This window comes from Chiroxiphia lanceolata, chromosome 5, assembly GCF_009829145.1.
Source record: "Chiroxiphia lanceolata isolate bChiLan1 chromosome 5, bChiLan1.pri, whole genome shotgun sequence".
NCBI classification, from domain to species: Eukaryota; Metazoa; Chordata; class Aves; order Passeriformes; family Pipridae; genus Chiroxiphia; species Chiroxiphia lanceolata.
In genome coordinates, this window is record NC_045641.1 from 56,493,164 (window position 1) to 56,517,645 (window position 24,482).

Consider the following 24,482-nt stretch of genomic DNA (forward strand, 5'->3'; position numbering starts at 1 on the left):
GCTGGGAAAGGTCCACTTTCAGTAAGAAAATGAAAACAAATACAGTTATTTAAGTATTAATAAATATTTCTAGACATTAACTCTGAATAATGCAACCTCATACAATGGACTTCAAAATACAAACTAGTAATTTCAGCTCTAACACAGTAGCAGTCTAAGTTATCATTAAATTTCAAGATCTTCAACTCTAGTGAATCAAGTTTTGATCAAAAGCTATGATATCTTACTTAAGTAGATTAGTTCCTTTTCTTGAGTTGCCTTAACTGAAGGTAAGGCTTTATAAACAACACAAATGGACATCACTTTTTCTGTGACCTTTGTTATACTGACCCATCGAAAGGAACTAATCTGTGCTGTTCTGAAAACATACAAAGAAACAAATTATCCATGATAAAGGAAAGTTTTAGTTCTAAACAACAGATGGGATTAGGAGGATTATAGAAAAGGTTACTCCTTAATATGAGTCATTTTAAAAGGGTGAACTCATCAGCCACTGAAGTAGTTTCCATTCAACCTGTAAAATATATAAAGTGGGTACAAATGGAGAATGTGTTAATCTACAACTGGAAAAGCTTTCTTAACATTTGAGAACTGCTGAACTTCTATGGAAGCATTAAATAACTAAGAATGTGTATCTCATCATACATATTAATTCTCTCCCTCTCTCTTTTTTCTCAAGGTTTTCTACTCTCAGTTTCCAAATCTCTGCAAGAGGTAGAAGATGAAGATATGTTGCTAACCACACTAAATCTAGGAAAAACTCTTCAAAATGGAGATAAAGCTCTGAACAGAGGAGCTATACCTTTGCTGAAGCATTACAAGACTGAAGACAGCGTTATTTTCAATGAAAAGAATGATGGAAACATGAAGTTTTTGGTGAGTTCAGTTTTACGTTTCGGCTTAATTATAAAAAAGGAAATTTATTTATACCCCTTTAGAAAACAAGTACAATAATTTAAAGCAACAACCTGGTAAATATACAAAAATATCAGTTTAACATACCATAGTCAAGAAAAAAAATTTCAGCTGTAAGTATCTAGTGCCAGGATTTTGAATGTGTAACTTGGACAGTTGAATTAAATCTGATTTTTACAGAACTATATGTAGCCAAAGCTTGTGGGGGGAAAAAAGCCTATATTTATGTTTGATTCAGCATGTCCCTATATGTAGCAACAGTTTTTTAACTCTGCCAAACATGAGGCTCATTATTTCATGATGTTCTTTACCATAAAACCTTTTTGGTCAAAGATGTAATGCAGGTCATTACTTTTAACCTATGATCTTGAAATATAAAATAGTTGCACTGTAAAGTATAAAGTATAAAATGTGAACACAACTGACTGTAAATAAAGATAAACCACTACTCTTGTTTTCCCTCAAAACAGGACACGGGTTCCAGACGTGATTTCTTAAATCATGTCAGGCCAATCAACTTCGGTAGAAAACAACTACTGAAGGGAGCCATGGTTTTTCCAGTTGACACTGAAATTCCAAATATTGAATCGATACAGGAAAGAGAAACCACAGATGAAGAAAATTCACCTAAATTCCCTATAGGAAGAAGAGATTTTGACAGTAAATAAATTTTATCTTTACGTAAAAAATCATTTCATTCTGGTGAAGTATAGTGCAATATCAATATAGTAATTTGATAAAATTTCACGTAGAAACTCCATGCTTGTTGTGAATCAGTGCACAGGGGAGGGAGCATTTTTTAAATTAATGTTTTCAGAGGCCATAAGAACTCTAGTTCTCTGCAGATTTAAACCTTCAGATTTTTTTTTCCTCCCTTAGTCCTCAGGTGTATGCTGGGAAGAGTCTATCGACCTTGTTGGCAAGCATGAAAACTATTGATCTGCACCACCATCTTTGAAGATTAAACATTTTATTTTGAATTTAATGCAATTTGAAGTTACTGTGTTTTAGTGTGGCTATACATACGCATCCAAAAATAGTTTCCCATCACATTGTAGAGGGATACATAAATCATTACCAAAAAGCACGTACTGCAATTACTAACAATGTATTGCTATTACAAAATAAAAGACTTCAGCATAATCCAGACTTGTAATAAGTTGTCTAATATTATACACAAGCTACTTTCAATTATTTGAGTATGAAAGGAAGCAATTCATGAATTTCACTGTTTTTCTCACAAAATTTTACAACTGTCAACATACCATGTATGTCAAAACAAAAACCTATAGTCGAAAAAATTGAGTTAATTTTGCCTGACCAGCAATCAACTTATTCTTACTTGAAGTTTTGGTCTGTTTTCTTTTACCCCCAATTTTGCTGTCCAATTCCTTCTGAGAGTTGTTTGAAGTCTTAAGTCTTTTAGCATTTTTTTGCAAAGATGGTTCACTTTCCTTGTCACAGATTACTTTGTCATTATTCACATCCATCTGTTCATTCCTGGAGTTCTTGTTCCTTGGCTGACAACTCAGCTTTCCCATTTCTGTACAACTTCTAGTCTGGTGAAGACTTTCAGAAATAGTTCCAAGCACTGGTACATCAAGACATGAATTTGTACCTTCTGTCATGTAAGAATATAAAAAACATGTGAAGAAATAAAAAGTTACCTGGGAATATACCAAGACTGCCACGTTATTTTTTTTAATCAAAACTAATGTTCCATCAATAAAAAAAAGCTATGCTGGCCATTGCAATCACATTTGCTATATTGTCACAAAATGGCATTGCTCTAAAACATATAATAGTAACTTAAGAAAGTGGATTTATAACTTTAAGATATTGGAAAAGAGGTTTAAAGGGCGTAGAAATTTTATATATGATATAATTTGTAGTGGATTAAAACATTTCTCTCCCCTTTTAATGGCAAAAGTACAAATTTCACTTAGCTGACTTCTGTAAAATAAGAACAAATGTTATGTAATATATATAACACATAGTTTTTTTAACTCAAGATAGCATCAACACGTAATTTTCAAACATTCATATTTTCAAAGCATTAGCATCACAATTTTAATTCAGAGATTTAACTGATTATAGCATACACAGAAAAATGAGACTTTTTTTTCTTGAAAACATAGTTATACTTGAGTTCTACTAAAGGCTTTTTAGATAACATTTCAAATATTAGCTATCACATTTTCTTATTCAATCCTACCACAGCTTACCTGTCCCATATCCAGTTTTCAAGTGTTGCTTTGGTGCAGGATGTTTGCAGGTTGGAATTTCAAGAGAATGCTGACGACCCATTTCACTCAAATCATTTTTATATGTACATGCAAACTGGGATTTAATTGAAGATTGCTTCATCTGCAAATAGCAATCTGCTATTAGCTTTAAGTATTCACAAAAGTAAAAAACAACACCCGCAAGATTAGTAAAACAAGCTTTCCCATTCTTTTCACATAAAATACTAGAAAAAAAGGGTATGCTCACATTAAAAAAAAAAAAATTAAGTGTTCATTTACAAAGTTAAGGGCTTTCACGCATACTCATATTATGCTATTAAAAGTCCTAGAATAATTAAAAAAAATCCTTTTTTCAACTTTTTCAGAAAGTTACACATTATCTGTTAGAGCTTCAACTTAAGGTTGTCTGCCTTAAGTTAACCCCTTCTTTTGGTAGGCTGCAGACGCTACTGCTTTGAGTGTCATAGCTACTACAGTCAGTTTTTACACTCGTATAGGTCATCATCTTTGAGATGTCAGCTCACAAATGCCAAATACAGGATGAGTTTCTCCACTTAACCAACCTGTACATAGAGGAAAGCATAACAGCAACACAGAAAAGGAATGATAGATAATATAAACTAAGCTTCACTATACTTATACCTAAAAGTGGAATATAAAGTATTATTTCAGATTCCCATTTACTCACAAAATAAAGCCATTTCAACACTGAATGCCAATGTCTAACTCCACGTTTGCCAGAACATACCCATAATAGCCTAAGTTGCCAGAAATCTACAGTATTGAAGAACCCTTCTGTACCTGATTCTGCATGCTCATCTCCACCTCCTAGTCTCAGAAGCAGGGAACCTAGCCTCATAGCACAGATAAATCAAAATATTTGGTTCAAATATAAAAAATTAAATAAATTTTTTCAGTATATCCATATATAATGGAATTAGTGGTTGCAGGTCGAATTTTCTCAGTTTACACTTAAGTCACAGCTTCATATCAGCTTCGAATTTCAGGTCAAGCGTGGTCTTATTGCTGGTTGCCAGAGAGAAGAAATCGGTGCCTGCCCCTCCACTTCCCCTTGTGAGGAAGCTGTAGACTGTATATATAATTAACTTTATACTCTTTTCAGAAAGTGTTTTGAACGATAGAGCAGTTGTCTAGTCTAAACTTAATCAACATCCTATTGTACAATTACAATATTAAGACTACAAAGGACTTATGCTTTAAGTTTAAGGTTACTGTAATATAAGCGAAAAATATTTTCCTGTATTTGATATGTTTCTGAAAAACTTCATCTTAATCCTTTAAAAGTTCCTCAATTTTCAATTACTGTTCAGCAAATGACACACATAAAAAATTATGCAACAATAACTTGCACATATTTCTACTGCATATTCACATTGCAAGAGACAAGTAAGCTACAATTTGTGCTAAGTTGATGAATCTGTAATAAATACAGCAAGAACAACACCAAATATGAGCAAGCAAGCCTACAACTAACAATAAATCCAGTTATTTTTTTAATGAACATCAGGGTTTCTTTTTACCACTCCCATCTGACACTTCACTGATTAAGTTTGCAAGGATAGAATATGTGGAGTCAAAAGACAGAAGTCAAGCTGAAATCCTGAAAAATCCATCTGTGTCTCAACTTCACTGAACCTTTAAAAATGTATTGCATCACATACCATGTAGTCACGTGCAAACAGTATACAAAGCTCTACAAAATCAGACTGTTGATGCTAATGCTAATCTAGAGGATATATATAAAGACTGTAAGACACAATTTGTTGAAGGAATCAAACTTTCTAACTGGTGTAGGAATGTATATTCAGTAATAAAAAGAACTGTATTACCTTGGGTGAGGTAGCAATAAGCAAATTTTAACAGCCTGAAGGCAGCATAAAGAGGTACAAGTCTAACATTGAATTAGGAAATAGAGCTTCATTGGAATGATTTTAAGAAGACCAACCTAAAACTTGATTGAAGCACACATAATGAAGGCAGTAAGCAGCTTGAAAAAGCTCTTAGAATAAAATAAAAAGCTTCAGAAAAAGCACTTAGAGTTCTTTTATATTAAATTCCCTGAAATCCACTGCTTTAAGAGCACCATCCCAATGACCCACAGCTCTGGGAGAGAAAAAATGTTGCGAGATCAGTTTGCTAATTGAGTAGTTGCACACAAATGGCATACAATGAACTCAAGACTTAGTATCCCCTCTCCTCTTCACAAGCAAGTGGCATATTGCTGTTATCCCTATATCAAGAAAGAAATACTGCTGCATTTAAGAAAAAAAGGGTTCACTGTTATCACTGTTCAGCTGGAAGAAAGTATAATAGAATTTAAGACAGTGTTTCAGCACAAGTAGGTCAATCAGGAGTCCTAATGAGTAGATAAAGCAGGACATTCTCCCACCTTGATATCTGTATCTAAAGAAATTTTTCAGTTGTTTGAGATGCCCATATAAAACATTCATTTTTATATGGAATATTAATGGTGTATGCTCTATTTATTTCTGAAAGTTAGATTATAATCTATTCCAGATCTCCTTTCAGCATCTGCATACAGACAGTACTGCCAATATTTAGTCACTAAGAATGTAGAGATTTGGGTTTTATACACTGGAATGGCATAATAGAATTTGAAAACCTGCATCAGTAACAACAAACACATGTTTTTATTTTCCAGCCAAACAACTAGAGTACTATTTGGATGAGAAAAAGAGATAAAAAGAAAATTTATTTTCTCCACCCTTACTCTTGTCCTTTTAAAAAAAAAATATATTCAAGGTAAGTTGAAAGAGAAAGCTGAAGAAGGGAAGAGGGTGCAAGGGGAAGAGTAACAAAACAATAAATGGTATCATTGCCAAACCAAGGTATCATGTTATTCAAGCATAAAAAATATCCTGAATAGCCCAGGTTTTAATTGTACCAAAAGTATAATTTTTTTTAGCATGACATTGTACCAGCCTTTTGCTATCCCAAAATAACCTGCTACTGTTTTGAGAATATAAGTCTCAAATCACTTCATTATTGGTTTTTGAAAGTATTCAAAACTCACAGCTATGGATCCTAAATAAAGTAATTTAGGGGCCTTGTAGAAACAAAAATGGTGTTTTCTATATAAATGTGGTTTATCAACCGACACCAAGTCTTTCTTCAGATACTGTGCTAAACATAACCTTTTCCTTCTCTTCTATCCTCTACTAAACTACTAGTGACTTTAGTGTTCTCTGTTCTCCATAATTATAGTCTGCTTAGGAAATAAATATTTCTTGCTACAATAGATGAGCCTACTACCTGAGGAAGATTGTCTTCTCTATTGCTATGAATTTTCTGTTCACAATTATAGTGGGCACAAAGAAAACTCTTGATAACTTCCTGTTGATAGTTTTCCAAGTCATAATTTATTTGTCCTGGTATTACAAACAGGTAAAACAATTCTCTCAAGTAACAGCACTTAGAGAACTAAGAAGTGAAAAATAAGAGCAGAGCATGAAGTTAGATATTAAGTCATTTTATAGAGACATGAAAAAGTCACATGAGAAAGGCAGACAGAGATTTTTTGCTTTGTGGAGCTTTTTTCTTGGAAGGATTTCTATACACAGTAAAATTACAATGAACTTCAAGGATGCCAAGATTTGTTAGAGTTCTTAAGCCACAAATTCTTTTTAAAACTAAAACTGCAGTTATGTTCCCAACTGGAGGGAAATAGTGCCTCATATAGGAAAGGTTGTCTCCGGTTACATGAAGAAAAAAAACATGCCAAACTACTGAAAGTCCTTGCAGCTGTTTCAGGGTAAGTGTGTTAACAATGCAGCAGGATTTCTAAAGCAATATATCAAAAGGCCAAAACAATCTTAAATTTACAAAAAGAGATCTGTTACTCTCTTATATACTGCATGCTCACAGCCTAATAACTTTTGTCCTTCCCTTCTTAACTCCTGAAGTTCTCAGTTTCGCCCAATCCCCTTAGTTCAGGAACAGTATTTTACCTACAACTCAAAAGTTTCATTCACATTTTGCAGTGCAGAAGAAAGATGAAAATCTTAACATGCAATATTTTTGTTCTCCTAAATTGCTCTTCAACCAAAACAAACCAACTTATTGTAACAGTCTGTCCATTCCCCTCTCACACCACTAAGCAGGACTGTAATAACGCCATTGAAATCAACAAAATCAGACAACAGGGTACCTACCCATTTCATATAAACAGAAATATGATTCAAAGAAGCAAATATAAGGCTGGATGAACCCTTTTCTGATAAAATAATTCTCCCCTGTACAATTAAGTTTTCTACATATTTCTGTAAAGCAGAAAAGAGTGGTAAGGACAGCTGACAAGACATAACTCAAGAGATGTTCTACAGACCTTTCTGTACTAAAGATTCCTTCTACGAAGTACCCTTCACCAGAAGACACTTCACTTAAACAATAGATAACAAACCTGAAACTAAATTGTCTCTCAAAGGTAGACTTTGAAAGGAATGTATTATTTTTCTTACCTACTTCTGCTAGAGAAAATGAAACAATGCAACACGTTTGTTCCCCAGACTTCTTTCTCCTCAAGAAGTAAGAGCACCAGCTTTTCTTCCTAATAAATGCCATTATAGTTAGGTGATCTTTCTGCATTTCTTCCAGTATTTAATGAGGATTGAAAGACAAAAATATTTCTTTGTCACTAACTGTTGCCAGGCATTTGTTTTGGCACAGTGGAAATACCCACAGACTTTTTTTTTTTTTTGAACAGCAATTCCAGTTCGTAACTACCTGTTTATTTTATCCACTGCCCATATTTTCAGATACTAAAACACATACACATGATGGTGTGCCCTAGGTCTAAATATTATCAATCTGCATTCCTCTACATAATTCTACGGAAGTTGAGAGATCAGTTCCTCTTAAAGAAAGAGAGGGCATAACGATTTTCTCTCTTTTTCTTTAAATTTATTTTTAGTTTAGGTGTTTCTCTTTTTACTTTCTAGATTGTCCAAAATTTCTTTATTCAACACATACATATTGATGGGACTCAGCATACAAGCAAACTAATCACCACTAGTGTGTTTTTCTTCTCTCACATATCATGGAAAAGGAAACTTCTGTGAGACAAGTTCTAATGAGAGATCTCAATTTATATTATAGACTAACCATCTAACACCTATCAGTATCAGCATGGTAAAAAGGTCCTTAGGGCAATCTTTTGTAACTAAAGCTACCATCACACATACAGCAAAAGAAACTTCTCTGAAGAATCACAGATATTGAAAAGAAACATCATACTGCTATTCTGGTATCTCTTCTGAATTGATTGTTAACATGAGTGCATTTTGCATAACAAACTGGGAACCTGTACCCATTTCAAGATGGTTGCATGGAATAATAATGAAGACTGATACTCAGTGTATGAAGGTGGTACATACTACTACAGGACTTGAGATCTATGGTCATAGAAAAGGAATTCTTCGTGCTATGTGCTGTACAGTAAGGACATAGCAAAATTTATTTCTACCAAGAGACAATACAATCCAAGACAAGAAATATATGGATTCACAGAGAAAGGAACTGAAATTAGTCATTGTAATGGGCATCCATCTCAACACAAAACACTGCTAAGGTTTGGGGAGAGGTTGATTTAAAGGTACTGAAAAAGGTTTTAAAGGAGTATAATGAGTTCTGCAGATCACCATAGGAAATCCCTTCAGCCATAAGAAACAGTATAAAAGACAGCTAAAAGGGCTCATCTGAAAATTAACAAATGAACAATGAATACTGGTATTGCAGGCTGAACGTAAGCAAGAACAGATACCTCAAAGCAGCAAATCAGAAATAATCAATGGATTTGGAGAGGTTAAAACAAGTAGGTTTATATGTACCACAACATAAAGGAACAGACTGAGATACAAACAGTAGAATGGCATCTAGTGTCTAATCACTTTGATTACAACTTTTCATATGGCAATCTCAGTGAAGAAAAGTAGGCCAAAGCCACAACTATCAAGTCCAAGAAAAATACACAGCAGCATCCTAGAAAGTAAAATGAGTACTTAATAAATTACAGTTGAGTAGACATATAGATAGAGAAAAACATATCCCAGAGGTGTTATGGAGTAGAAATACAACATGTACAATACCATCTTCAGTGTTAAATATACCAGGAAAGACAGACATATCAAGATCAAAAGCTGGGTATCCACAAGATGGTATAGAATTAACAAAAGATGTCAGTTTTGACACGAGGGACACTTATGTCAGTTGTAGGTGTGTGAACTGTTGATAGCTGAAGTTCCATTTGTATTCAGATGTATTCAGCCACAAAGAAGGTACAGAAAAAGAAATTAAGAGAAAGACAAGGACCTAAAAATGTCTTCATACAAAAAGAAAGAAAACGAAGGAGTAGAAACATGCAAAAGAAACTGTAGAAATTGTTAGAAAGGTAGAGAGAAAAAAACAGAAAAAGACGAAATGGAAGATCAACATTTCAAGAAAGAAAGTAGGATTTTATATGAGAGGATGGAGATCAAATATGAATGGTAGAGAACTATGCAAGTTTTAGTTACAAAAGCCACTAGGTTTTTGGTAACAGCCATTTTAGTTGACTGGAAGGAGAAGCAAGACTAAGGTGAGCAGAGGAATACCAGAAGAAAAATTCCATACTTCACAGGAATATAGTGTAGTTTAGATGCCAATGTTTGGCCAATACACAGAAAAGAGAATTGCAAAGATAATGTAAAACACTCAGACATCTTACCTTGAGTAAGAGGACCCTATGCTGAGAGTATAACTGAGGAATATTTACACTCTGACCTGCATGATTTTATTTTCACTTTTTTAAATGGAAAAACATCTTGAGATATTTGGCCTCAGTTCCATGCTGTACATGGTCTCACTGGTACAATAGGATATAATAGAAGAAAGCCATAAAGAAGACTGATTGTGATTACTAGAGGCAGTTAAGTAGCCTCAATGTTGCTCTAAGATATGACTCGTATAGCCCCAAGCAGCTATTCAGTTCAACATGTTGCTCATGTTACCAGCCACATTGCTAAAGCAGGGAAGAGTTCACCATCATTAATTTAATCTAGAAAAGATAATACTAAGTAACCTTTACAAGTCTTCTAAGATGCCAAATTAAGTTTAGGAGTGTGAATCACAGACTTTAGACCTGTCACTTGTTCTCTTTGAATTTTGGTTTCCATAAGACAAAAGGTAATTTATATTTTGATATAATCTTCCTCAATTATATTAGGCACCTAGTAAGCATCAAACTCAGTTCTAGAAGTTGACTGAAAGATCTCAAAAATTATTGGCTAAAACCAGATGTTTTGTTCCATTTTGCTACAGGTACTTCTATTTCATCAATCACAGTGAAGCAAGACTAGGACAAGTATTAAATTAACGATAATCATAGGAATCACAGAACCCTTATCAGAGTCAGGCACCACAAAAGCAGCACAGCAGACTGTCATAATGAACTTTTGCAAGCCATTCCTGCTCCTGAAGTAGAACTCAACTATTCAGAGGCATCTGAAAGAACTACTATTTGCACAGAAATCAGAGTAGTTAATCTATTTTTAAATTAATAAAATTGTTTCCAAAAAAGTTAAAATATTTTCATAATATGAATCAGTCTCTAAACTCACATTTTTGATTGTTTCTGTTAAAAACATTATATGTTTCCAGCAAGTGTCTCAAATGTGACAGGTAACTACTTTAGATAATTATTTTTTGCACTTTGATAATGAACACAGCTGTTCATGGATCCAGTTACAAAACCTCCATTTAGATAAGAAAATTATCTATCAACATTTTATGCAAACACCATAACACATTTTTGCTATTTATTAAGTAAAGCTGCAATTTAAATGTGTTGTTTATATAAAATTAATATAAAGAAGATTCTTTATCAGCTTCAGTCTTTCATAATTTGCCTATGGCTTTCAAACTAAATTTCTCCATAATTAGTATGTGTGTCCAAAATGCCCATCATTCCCTCAATCCCAAAAAAAAAGACTCAGAATTAAGTTGGAGCATATTTAAAATGCATGCTAGAAATATTGATAGTGCTTTTGATTTTAATGTCTTTCTGCCTCTTAGATATGTACTATTGTGTTCAAGTTTACCTCATGTCCAGTGACAGAAAGATATTTTCCATTGTTCTGGAACTAATTCTGATGGCTTAAAACACCCCTTATATACTAATTTTACATGCTGTCAGTTTGTAAAAAATATTATGTTGCTACTTTTATTTAGCTCTCTGTTGAAATACTGTGGAAGACAAGCTCTGCCTCCCTCCATAATCACAACATGCAAGTTTGGCAATTTTGAAGAAAAACAACTATGTAAATGCAGTACACTGGAAGACTGCAATTTTCGCAAACATTGAAGTTGTTCTTTTTAATAGTGTCTCACAATACCAACATATTCTTGTAATGTTCCATTTCATCTACAAAATAGCAAACATCAACATCTTTATTTTATTGTTCACAAAGCACTGTTATGGAAACGTCCTCAGACTGGTACAAACAAAAAGCATCAAAAGAGAAAAAAGCAATGAAAAAGTCATTATTACACTTCCACAATGCCTGTATTACCAGAACTGAAATCAGGTGCCTATGTTCAGTTTTACCTCTGTTTTCCAATAGCTTGTTTTATTGCTATGGTCCTGAAACACACAGATGGGTAAATGAAGAGATAAAGATTAATCCAGTATACCTCCGTTAAGAAATCTTCATCAGGAAGTGCTTTTAAGTTTAAAGCCTTTCTCTTCTGGAGTTTTAGATATTTCCATTCATACCACAATACTGTTCGAGTTGGGCCAATTACCACAAGCTAATCACAATGACATTTCTTCAGCAATGGGATACATTTCAGCCAGGTATTTGAGTATTTTAACACTGTTATTTTCATTTTATCACTATTATTTTAGTGCCTTCACATTTGCGTAGCAATTTCTACACAGTACCTTAATTACTTTTTCCTTCGTAGATTTCTGAATACGCTGTCTAAGAGGTTTTGGAGAAAATCCACTGGATTGTGCCGGAGATCTACATTAAAAAAGAGATAAGAAGTATTTAGAACATGTAAGCAATTAGTTAAGAAAAATTGTTACCACACCAAGTTCCTCAGGAACAGGAAGGCAAGTACCTTCCTTAGTAACCACATGTACTGTGACAACTGAAGAGAGCATAATGAAACCAAACCTACAGCTCCAATTTCTGGTACCATTTTGCAGTATGTTTAAAATATTGTGGCTCTGCAGCCACAGTATTATTACATGTCATGCTGGTGATGAGTTTCCAAGCCACCATTCTATTTACACCCCCTTCAATAGTGTCTGGTTGATATTCAATATATTTTGCCTCATATTTATAGATTTTTCAACAGAAATATACAAAATGTTTCCACCCTCTTCATTGCAGTGTGTAAATAGTTATATCAATGAAAATATTTGATGCACATATAATGCAAAAAATTATTGATGCATATAAAGGGGGAGTTTCAGTCTTGAAATAAGAACTAATCGGTGCATTTGCAAATAACTAGTTCCCTGTGTAAGCTCATGGCAGACCAGTGTGCATACAAGGACAGGTTTTTCCACAATCATTCACTCTTTATTTTATTTATTTAGCTAATTTTATTCAATTTTTTATAAATAAAACTTCTTTATTTGTTTATTTCTAGTTGTCTACTGCGAAGAACTTTTGCATGGCCTTGCAATGGTTCTGCTATTAATTACCAATAGATGCAGCTTCATCATGATAATGTCCATGCTATTGTTCTGGTTCATGAATCCTCTTTGTAACCCATGAAAAAAATTCTCAGCATCTTGTTTTTTCTGATAACTGATGTTTCCTCCAGACAAGAGATTAAATCATCACTGCTTCTGCAGTGCATGGATAGGTTAGTTTCTTGTCAGTGCCCATAGAAATGGGTTTTCAAGAGATTCTTTGTTTAGAACACCACATCAACATGGATATTCTTTAAACAGAAGGAAATTTTTAAAAAAGCAAGAAAATAAATGAGCATGAAGTAATTACTGGCTTTAACATTAGTAGGACAGAAAGATGTTGGGAAGGATACAAAAATCCGCAGCAAACACAAAGGTGCCTCAAATGCTGAATACCTGTTGAACTTGCTAAAACAAGAGAGAACCTTTATTGCAAAAAGTTATGAAAATATTTAATCCGTGGTCACGTAAAACTTAACTCTAAAACGAAATAATATCATTAATTACATCAGAATCTCCTTACTCTGATTTCAATATAATCACTATATATTTATATTTGTTTAAAAAAAATTTAAAATGCTATGGTAAAAATAGCACACTTCTGCCTTGCACATATCTTCAAAATACAAAAAAATTAGCAAGAGAATTTTATGTATAAGAGAATTATCATCTATAATGATATCTAAGGAGAATATTTTCCAGCAGATTAGAATGAGGTGCTTGCAGAAGGAAAATATGTGAAGGATATACTAAAGGGTAGATTAAGTAAGAAAAACTTTAGTTTAGTTTAGAAAGTTCTAAAACAAAGGGATGTATTGCAGGGCTTATTTTCAGTTTCCAAATAAGCATGCGTTTCACAAATTACAATGAAAATATTTTTAATTAAATCCTGTAAAATATTAAACAGAGTAGCTGCTTCTCAGTAGCAGCTTTTTTCAAGATTTCAGTGCAGAGAGATAAATCTACCTAATCTATCTAGAAGTTTATTAAGAGTAAAACAAAGAAAAAACTTCCTGCAATGCTGATGTTTTGAGAAAAAAGATGTTCTTATATAATCTCAGTCTTCGCCTGAAAAGTAAGTGTTCTCTCCAACCAGAATCCAGACAAAACCACTCACAATATATTAAATATATTCTGGGGTTCTTGAGTAATGAAATCTCTAGAAACAAAAAAAAAGCATTTTGAAAAGTCTCAAAATAATAACTACTATGTGATCAAAAAACATAAACCAAAAACTATCATATGAGGTGACCAACCATCTGATGCACAAACTCAGACTATCAAGAATCTGAAAACTGTGGTGATGTCTATTACCAAAGATACTTCCATAGATGGGGTAAAGTGTTCCAGATTTACTACTAATAACAGATTGACAAAAAAAGCTGCAAACACTCTTGATCAAATACTTGAGACATAGGCGTTAACAAAAAAGTGTACTGTAGGGATGCCTGCACATTGGCACAAATCAGTGACACCTTAGATGCTATCCAGTGGAATATTGAAGTGTTCAGCATTCATAAAGCAATTGGAACCTTACAGCTGCTAGACAGATGAAGAACACAAAGATTTGATAAAAATTGACAATAGGTGTTGTTTGCAAGTTTCATTTTTTATTCCTAAAATAATTATTTAGGATCATAATTTCAATTCTCAGAGCAAATTAACCCTAAATCCAATTTGTATATGGAAACACATAGATAAATATTTAGAAAGTTATATATTGGAACATAAAATCTAAACCAAATTGACCAATAGGAATTACTAAGGAAAACACAACAATTGTCTAGATTATTATATAAATTCCCAGATAGCAGTACCTGCTTGTACCTACACCAAGAAGATTTGAAGTCAAACAAATGTCTTATCCTTTTGGGGAATATTCGAGAAAATTAATTCAGCTGAAAAATTAAGTGAGGTAAGTGAAACCAAAGAACTCAGTGGGCAATCTTCTTCAGAAATAAATTGTTTAAAGTCTATTTTAATTTGGAGAGTTGCTTTAAAAAAAAAAAGTCAAGTTTCTAGCTCTGAATAGCAGTGTTTGTTTCAGAATAATTCATGTGGGCCTTGGTTCTATTCACATAGAGCATTAACCTGAATCTGAAGCAATGGAAAAACAAAAGACTGAAATCAGGGTTATTCCAAGCTTGTTACATAATGAAATAGGAACATATAGCTACAGCTATCCAGAGGTATTTGAAAAGTGAAAGAAATATTCCATAGTATGTTGTTACAAACTTTTATATTAAAATGATTATAGGTTTATTTGGAATTCTTAATAGCAACTATTTCTTTTAAAGTTTTATTAGAATGTCCTTTCGTTTCATAAAAAAGGTTGAACAATAAATCTAGTGGAACTCTTCAATTCTTCAACTTTTAAGATCTTCCATCTTCCAATTTAGCCATCTTGAAATTAAATATTAATCTGTCACTGGACAGCCCATATTTGAACTTCAAAGTACAAACTAAAGAGATGAGTATTTGCAATGTGCTGCAAAGGATTATCTTCATGGGGTTTGTGCAGCCCAGAAATGCACTCAAAGTCCATGTTACAAAAGTATCTTGAAGTTACAGAAAATACAAATTAGGAGGTAGAATACTTCTGAAAACTCAATACTCTGCTAAAAACACTTTCCCTTTACACCTAATCTCACAGCAGACTGCACTTTGGTCATTTGCCTTGTGTAAGTAACATCAAAGCTTTGTTAGACACTCAGTATTAGATCTTTAAAAAAAAAAAAATAAAATCAAACAAACTAGCACAACACAAACCCCAAAAAACTTTTAATACTCACCTGAAGAGTGTCAAAACAGAGGTGACTCCAAACAAATTTAAGCTTTCATTGTCATATAACAGATCCGCTTTGTTCTGGGTAGGAGGATGGACAGATTCTTCATCCAGAAGAACTAGTAAGACCTTTACAGTATCTCTGCCACAATATGCAGTGCCATGATTTATGGAATGCAATTTTGGCTGAAAGTAAATAAGAAGGAAAATAAAACAGGAAAGGTCAATAAGTCAGACCAATATCTCACCTCCAAAAGCAACCCACATCAGCACAAGGTGTGAGAACTCCCTCCTTCCCTTTTGCAGTAAACATGGCAAACCTCTCCATGGGAAAGTTTTTCTTATCCCAAGGAATTAGTAGAGTTTAGATCATTACCAGGTACAAGTACACACTGATGAGCAAGTCACAAAGAAAAATACACAAATCTGTGATGAAACTGCAGCACACATTAACACACCATTTTGTGGTACACAAAAACATTCTGGTGAAGCCCAACCCCTCTGACCAACTGAATCTGCTAAAGCAGTTGGTTAAAAGTGAGATTTCCATCAAGATTTGACAACAGAGGTACTTTGGCACCATTTCCTGTTGTTTGAAACAGGGTGAATTCCTCATGATTTTCCACAAGAATAAAGAATTCCTTAAAGAAAATAATAATCCACATCTGGAAGTGCTCAATGCAACAGTCAGCAGTACAGATGGAGAAATCCATAGCCACTATGGGACTAAGAATTGCAAGTTTGCTACATTTTTCTTTAAAGGTACTAGGAATTCCACAGAGAAATTGAGGGCTTAGTACACAGTAGTAGTTTTTAAAAAACTATAGGCTTTCTTATTTACCAATACACAGCAACACTGAATACTCTGACTATATTCTGAAGGACAAGACAAGCAGTGAACTGCATTTATCTAATCAGTTAACTGCTTTTAAACACAGTCTTGAAAAGATAAAATTCTATTTCTCTCTGTATTTGATTACATCAATTAGTGTATGTAGCTTTCAAGAAACCATAGCAACACATGTCAGTCAGCTACTATAAGTTATAATCAATAGCCAGAAATAGCAATTACAGAAATGGTTGTTACTTGGCTTTACAGAATTGGTCTATTTCAGTACTGTTTAGTTTCCTCAAAATTTATTCTGAACCTCTTCAGTCATTACATCACCACAACACAGATTTTTATTGAATGTCACATGTGTCATGGTAAACTTGTCTTAATGACAAAAGTACAAATTTGGAATAATTTTGACTGATAATACACAAAGGAAAAAATAATCTTTAGAAAATAACATGACCTCCTAACTACCAAAAAATAACCTTCAGAAATCTCAGGTACTACAACGGTGTCTCATTGAACTAACCACGGGTAAAAATCCTATTGTCCAAGGCACAATAAAAACTCTGGGTAAGACAATAATCCCTTTAATAAAAAAACCTGGTTAATAAGTAAGTTTAAAATCATGAATCAAATTATTTTTTAAATAAAATAGTTGCTCAGTCTTTCAAGGGTAATGACCATTGGTTACTTCAGATTATTCTAGTTAGTTCCAGAAACACCAGCCAGATCCCATTTACAGTAGTAATTTTCTTAGGAAGAAATTAATCATAATTCCTATTAGCCACTCGCGCAGGCTTCAACATGAAGTACTGTTTCCTGCTGCATAAAGTAATAACTTTTCCTGGAGCTCTAGATTCTTACAAAACAGGTATTTGCAGGAAAACTGAGCAATGATGGAAGAAAACTGCCACTGCCAGGAGAAAAGCAAACATTTTTCTAACAAAGTAACTCTTTTCAGGTACATTTTATGAGGAAGCAGCCTTCCCAGGAGCTAGTGGAGGCATAATTTTCACCTCTATAGTTAAGATCATATTTTAAATTTGCACTCAAAGAAATAATTCAATCTCTTACATATGAAAAAACATAACATCCTATCAAAACCAGAACTTACCCTGAATATAATAATTTTTCCTGAAAAAATAGAGCATCGGGGTTTTGGGGTTTCTTTATTAAGTGAAAATCAAAACAAAAAACCCAAGTCCTATGTAAAAGTCAGCACAAAGCGTTAATCTTTGCTGTCCTGAGATCCTAATGGAACAGTACAGATGCCCTTTTTTTTTTATAGAGCTCTAATTAATTTGGAACTCTTATGGGACTTTTTCAATTTTGCTTTCTTTTTTCATTACAAAATGTAACCTACTGCTCCACATGTTTAGTAAAATGTTCTTCCACACCGAGCTACACTAAAATATGCCACTTGATATCACCGTCTTAACATTTGTCTAATCTCCCTTTTCCACCCCTCGTCTCTATGAATCACGTTTAAGAATAATCATTAAAATATACCTCCATCACAAATCTTCACAAGACTTCATTTACATCAACAAAAAGAATTTCCTACACCAAAACCAAAATAACATAAACACGACACTGACAAAGGGAAACAATCTACAAACACTCTACCCCTCATCCCTTCACAATTACATAAAAAAAAAAAAAATTCCTCACACTTACACTGCTCTCTATCAATGTTGAGTCCACATTTTGCCCATTACCTCTCTCAACTACTGTCCTTATTTCTAATTCCTCAGGCCCACACTGGGCACCACAAAGGACTGTGGGTTGACCCTGACAAGCTGCCAGTTGCTCTCCAAGCTGCTCTATCCTTCCTCCTCCTAAACAAAACAGGAAAACATCTTGAAAAAAAGCTCAAGGGGTGGAGATGAGAACAGGTTATTCACTTAGCAGTTACCATCATGGGCAAAACAGACTTGACTTTTTCAAATTAATGTAATTTATCACCAATTAATCAGAATATGACCCCTCTACCCGTTCTTACCAGACTCCTTTATTGTGCTCTCTATACTTGTCTTACAGAATTTTAAATATCCTGATTCCTTCCATCATTAAAATCATTAAAATTATTAAAATCATAAAAATTACTAAAATCATAAAAATTACTAAAATCATAAAAATTACTAAAATCATAAAAATTACTAAAATCATAAAAATTACTAAAATCATAAAAATTATTAAAATCAAAAATTATTAAAATCATAAAAATTATTAAAACCATAAAAATTATTAAAATCATAAAAATCATTAATAGTTTCATTAGTGTCTTGAAACACCAAAAGAAAAAAACTTATACATTAAATGCTTGAGGTTTTTATTTTTATTCCACTCCCGCTCCACATTTCACCATGTTTTAGACTTTTTTCATATTTAACCTTATTTTAAATGTCTTACACTTTGAAATACTTGATGCTGAACTAATTAAACTTGTGTATTTTAATCAAAAATTACTGATATATGTTCTCAAATCTTAATTCTACTTTCATGAGATTCTTTTGTTTGGAAATTTGTTAGAGATTTACTGCCTTTCAATTAGTGGCAACCCCAACACATTTAAGTATTTACATCTATAATAACTGCACAAATAAATTAATTTTGAGGTAAGAAATTTAGTTTAAGCAAATCTGCTATTTGAAATCCACAGTGTAATCCTGAAGTGTAAGTCTTTCAACAGGTTTAAAACCACAGTGTAGAGGAAATTACACTGCTCTGTACTGTTAGGAAAAAAATATAGATATTCCTTTAAAAATTAAAAAGAACAAAACAGGCGAAAGACATTTGCTTTCTTATAAAAGTTAAAAAGTAAAAAGAACAAAAGAAGTCCCATCACCCGTGTTGGACTGACTCCAGTAGTGCTAGCAGTCAAGATTTCCTGTTGTGAATCGATAATATTTTTAATCTTCAAATCCAAATCTTCTACAACTTCCTCTACTGCCTGACAGAAAGGATCCCCATTGCTTCGGCCTTTTATCAAATGCATCTTCACTGTTGACAGAATTCGCCCCCCTGCGATTCTGAAAATAGGCACAGGGTCATCTCCACATTAATCTTGGCAACACTTTAGTATACCTATTAATGTTGAACATAGTCAGTCTTCACAGCTAATCAAAGAGAACAGCTTTGATCTTTTAAATCAAACAGCAGTGTAGAAGTATTGTCCAACATAATAGTTTGCTAAAAAATAAAAAACCCCGAAGATTATAAGGAAAGGTAATGAATTCAGCATTTAATAATACTTAGAACTGCAACACAAAACTAACTTCTTAAAAGTTCAAAGTACATTCTTCAAACCTACAGTTACTGTTTTGCTCATAAACTGTTAAGAGTAAACAACATTTTTCACTCAAATATGCATTCCCATTTAATACCCTATTAGATTTCTGAGTCTTCTGTGCTTTGTGAAGGTGCTTCAAAATTCCAATCTGCTTTCAATTCTATTTAAATAGATAGCAATTAGACCATGTGAACATCACTGTTTGCTATAAAGGCACACTCTGATAATCTCTTTCTTCAGCAAACGTGTCTTAACTAATTAAGACTTTGTGAAAGACAGAATAAACCCCCCTGAGTTAAAAGCTTAATAACTTTGCCCATTATCTACACAAAACATTAAGTATGTTTTATCATTGCTTGAGCTTGGGCAAAGAAAATAAGGTGTTACAAGAACCACTCAACTCTCCTGCATCAGAACATACCTCTTCCCAAAAGCTTTTTTTTTTTTTGATTAGTTAGGTTTATAATCCAGATCAAAGCAGAAATGCAGCATGTGGACTGTAACCTAACATCAATATAGCTCAGACACCACAGATTTAACCATACTATGGACAGTATACAAAACAACTCCATATTTACTCACAGACCTTGAACTCTTGAGCTGCTACTGGCACTTACAATAGAATTTTTAGATACATCTATAACGCTGAAAATCACAGTTCTGTCAAAAACCCAAAGCAATGGCTTTATTACTCCAGGTCACACAGCCAAGAGTGACTTGATAACTTATTTTCAACTTCCTCTATGCTTACTGCTGTCCTTCACACTCCTGCTGAATTACCCTAAAAGATTACTCTGCAAATTCAAAGAAAGGTATATTTTGCAAACGTTAAATTCTGAAGATGAATTTTAGAATTCTAGTTGGGAGAACCTCCACCACATGAAACTCTGCATGTCTACATTCATATAAAATATAAAATAATTGGGTAGAACTAGGTAAGAATAAGAATTGAGTCAGAGGAAAAATAGTTTGTTTACATTGTTTCCAGTTAAAATACATGGAGAGAACTGAGCCAGGGACTTTACTGTTTTGGCTTATTCTGGTTGAACAAGACTCCTGCAAATAACTTAGAAAACCTGAAGTTAACATGAAACTTCTCTTTTTTTCTTTCTTTCTTTTTTCTGGGTAAAACCCAAGTATTTCCCCACAATTCTCAGCAATTCCACACTTTTACAGATTAAAGATTATTCAATTCACATCAGATTTGCAGGTTTCATTAAGCAGAAAAAATTACGCTTTGCAGAAATTTAAGCACAATGTAAGCACATGGCCAAAAGAAAATCACTATGTCAAGTCTCTCTGTCCACAAGTCAAGACCCATCCAGATCTTAGAAAGGACAGTTTAAAAAAAAAATAAAATAGATGCTGTTGCACCACTGCTCCAAACCCCACAATTCAATTTAACCACAAAAGAATGAAAAGTTCAAAAGGAGGAAAATAAAATCCACTGTAAGCTGTCCAGAGGTAAGAAGAAAGCACTGCTGAAGAAGAGTTGTGTTTCAGAGGTGCACATAGGAATTGTAGCCAAGTCTCCTGATGCTTTTTGCCAAACTGCTCTATTTTCCTCAATCCTAAACTTACACTTTTCAAAATAATATCCTCAAAAGAGAAAAGTATTGTATTAAATGAGGAGTATCTGTTCCATAAATACTGCACTGAACCTAGAGCTCCAAGACAAACAAGCAGGTGAAAGGATTGACTGAAATTCCCCATGAAAACTAGATTCAATTCTTTCTGCCTACAGATATATTGACCTTATCTACATCTTATCATTTCCACACATTTAATATATATATATACATGTACGTATGCTGGAAGAAAAACTATTATTATACAACTAGCACTGGGCACCTGCACAGCTAATTAAGATAATCGCTATTCTTCATTTACCTCACCAGCTGGAAAGGGTCAAACACTACCTTCTTCCATTACACAGTCTGAATTTACACTCTTTTTTTCTTATCCACAACAGCCAAGACTGCCAGGTGGGTGGATGAGGGGAAAGCATGTGATTACACAATTAAAGACTATGTTAATGTGTACATCTCAGGCTACTGAACTAAGACTTCACTAGCAGCCACTAAATGCTTAGTTTTTACAATGTTGAATTAACTTTTTTTTCAATTAAAAAATTCACAAACATTTTAGATAAACTGACAAAAGCAATAACTTAACTTTTTCAGCTTTAACCAGCACTAAAAGAGTAGACATTTCAGGTGGGATTCAGTTCACCTTCTCGTGAGCTAGAGAAAAACAGATGTCTACATGTAGATAAAATGAATCATATGCTAAAAATGCCTTATTTGAAACGGTGTTTCTAAAGAGGGTTTAAAAAAATAGTACAATGTAAAACTCTGTTAACTAGGCATCAGACAAATCATATCTTCTCTCACTGGTTGCTTCTACTAAAAATATTCTCAGATCTTGTGCCCACTTGAACCCTTCTCATCTCAGTTCCAGCTGACTATTTCCACCTCCTTTTCCTTAGCAAACCATTTTTTTTATGTAGAGGTAACTAATTTATAAGAAACTAAGAGCATACTTTGTCTATTTGGTTCCTACTGAGATTACACTTAAACAAGCTCCTCTCCTTACCAAAAATTTAAATGGCACTGGCAAGAACTCTTCTTACAGAACTGAGGCCTTAGTATGAAAAATTAATATGATGAAGAGCACTTTTATTTATTTTCTAGAAATAGATCTTTTGTGGAAAAGACTAAAGTAGCATAAAGAAGAAAAAAAAGTTGAGGAAAATGGACAATACTCAAAATCTGATAAAAAGCAGAACAGACTCCTCAAGCCTATTGCAAGAACAGAAAAGAATATATAAATATTCTATTACACTAAGGTCAACATTTTAATTCATTCATTTCAACTTCAGCAGAGGTAAAAAATAGATGATAAAGATTTAGCTATCTGACCTAGGTAGTAGGAACAAATATCTTACAACAGATCACAAACACCCAGTGATCACAGAGTGGGGTGGAGATCACAGCCTTTTTTCTTTGTTATGGATTTATAAGATGTCTTAGAACCTGATAAAAACTGAACAGTTATCTAATTTTTTTTAATTTAGAGCTATAGAAAGAGAGCAGCAGTAATTCCATTCTCAGACACAAAGTAGCAGATGTCAGCTTCATTTACCTGGGTAGAAGAGCGGGACAAAATTTATATAGGAAATAGTACAAAATACAAATGCTCCTAACAGAGCAGGAGCTGTGTCTTTAAAGCAACTCTAATGTGTTTTTTTTCTAGTTATGTCATAGGAATAAATTAAGAAAATTAGTAGTTCACGTTAATTTAGATTTCAAAATTTCAACAATAAAATCATATCAGTGAACTTATCTAGATATTGAATACATCTGTAAAATAAAAAATAACTATATCAAAATACTTACAGTGTTTGGATGGAATTTATATAAAAATTCCACCTCAAACCATGGATGTCTGCATTATTACTCTAATTTCTTAAACCCTACAGAAGTTTATATTAGGTGAAGCCTCCACCTAAGACCCTTTGCAGTTTTGCAGATCATTAGATCCATGATAAAAACACAGCAAAAAAAGAATTCTCTTGCTGCGTATTTTTCCACATTGCTGCTGATAATGATTTTGCTGTATTGGCTAAAATTTCTCTTTTAGTTTGGTGGAAGAAACTGGAGAGACTCTTCATATTCTCCATACCAAGCTATGCTACTTAAGTCTGGTGATAAAGTTACTGTAAAACTAAACAAGTATTCTTCCCAGAATAAGATTCTTGATAAGTAGCCATGGAATCTCATGTGAGAAAGTTATAAATGGTAAAGGAGCTCAGGAAATTTGATGTTATTAATTATAATAACATTAATCATATTATACAAAAATAATACTACAAGCACAATAATACTACAAGCATCACAATGCTTCGGGAAATATGTAGAAATATTGGTAGACCAGTTTGGCTCAAACAGTGAACTGATGACAGTTTGAATGCAAAAGGGCTTCACACAGGACGGTGAAGAAGGGATGGGTTACAAACTATCTAGAAACATTGCCTGGGCATCTAGGTTTGTTGTCAGGAAAATCAAAGCTTAGCTGGAGCTGAGAATCACAAGGAATGTTAAAGGAGCTTCATCTACTGAACAAAGACAATGAGGAACCTTTGCCGAAGGGCACAGTCCAACAGTGTGGACACAGATGAAATTGAGGGACTCTGTGCTTTCTTTGCCTCAGTCTTCACCAAGATGGTCTCCCAGGCCCCTGATTAGAGAATGCTTTCAGAAAAGAATTGTCAGCAGCGGATAAAGATCAAATCAGACTTTACTTGCCAGTACTGAGTACATACAAGCACATAGAAGCAAATGGATTGCATTCAAGAACATTAATAGAACTGGCAAATGCACTCATAAGACTACTCTATACCACCTTTGAAAAGTCATGGTGACCAGGGGAGGTCCCTGACAAACAGAGAGAAGCAAATCATTGCAAAAAAAAAAAAAGAAACCAAAAAAACAAAACACCACAGTCTGGTTGGATGGACAATTAGATAAGGAAAAAACTGGTTAGATGATCGAGCTCAGACAGTAGTAAACATGTTGCACTTTATGTGGAGGCCAGTAAAAATGGAGTACCACCATAGGGGCAAACCTGCTTTTTTCTGTTGTCTTTGGCAGTGACTCAATGATAAAAATACATGCTTATGAAGT

General features: G+C 33.6%; 2 protein-coding genes across 5 annotated transcripts in view; one reads left to right on the top strand and one right to left on the bottom strand.

Moving 5' to 3' along the window:
- Window positions 1-569: 569 nt before the first annotated feature.
- Window positions 570-2,046, top strand: PMCH (pro-melanin concentrating hormone). The gene is made up of 3 exons (XM_032688863.1): window positions 570-876; window positions 1,386-1,575; window positions 1,795-2,046. Exons 1-3 carry the CDS (start codon window positions 628-630, stop codon window positions 1,842-1,844), a joined length of 489 nt encoding a protein of 162 aa, XP_032544754.1. The 5' UTR covers window positions 570-627; the 3' UTR covers window positions 1,845-2,046.
- Window positions 1,624-24,482, bottom strand: part of PARPBP (PARP1 binding protein) — a 41,089-nt gene continuing 18,230 nt past the window's right edge. The window contains exons 7-11 of one of the 4 annotated variants that reach the window (XM_032688859.1): window positions 19,354-19,537; window positions 15,675-15,853; window positions 12,118-12,199; window positions 3,141-3,282; window positions 1,624-2,536 (exon numbers count right to left, since the gene is read on the bottom strand). In XM_032688859.1, the coding sequence (XP_032544750.1) occupies window positions 2,202-2,536; window positions 3,141-3,282; window positions 12,118-12,199; window positions 15,675-15,853; window positions 19,354-19,537 (922 nt within the window). In that variant the 3' untranslated portion in view covers window positions 1,624-2,201. Of the gene's footprint in view, window positions 2,537-3,140; window positions 3,307-12,117; window positions 12,200-15,674; window positions 15,854-18,223; window positions 18,344-19,353; window positions 19,538-24,482 lie in introns of those variants that run through there. The other 3 variants (XM_032688858.1, XR_004357254.1, XR_004357255.1) reach the window with 3 other exon arrangements.

Coding starts and splice junctions, on each gene's coding strand:
- PMCH (XM_032688863.1), top strand. CDS start 628: ATGTGTATCTCATCATACATATTAATTCTCTCCCTCTCTCTTTTTTCT. Junction 877..1,385: donor ATGGAAACATGAAGTTTTTG/GTGAGTTCAGTT, acceptor CCCTCAAAACAG/GACACGGGTTCCAGACGTGA. Junction 1,576..1,794: donor AGGAAGAAGAGATTTTGACA/GTAAATAAATTT, acceptor TTCCTCCCTTAG/TCCTCAGGTGTATGCTGGGA.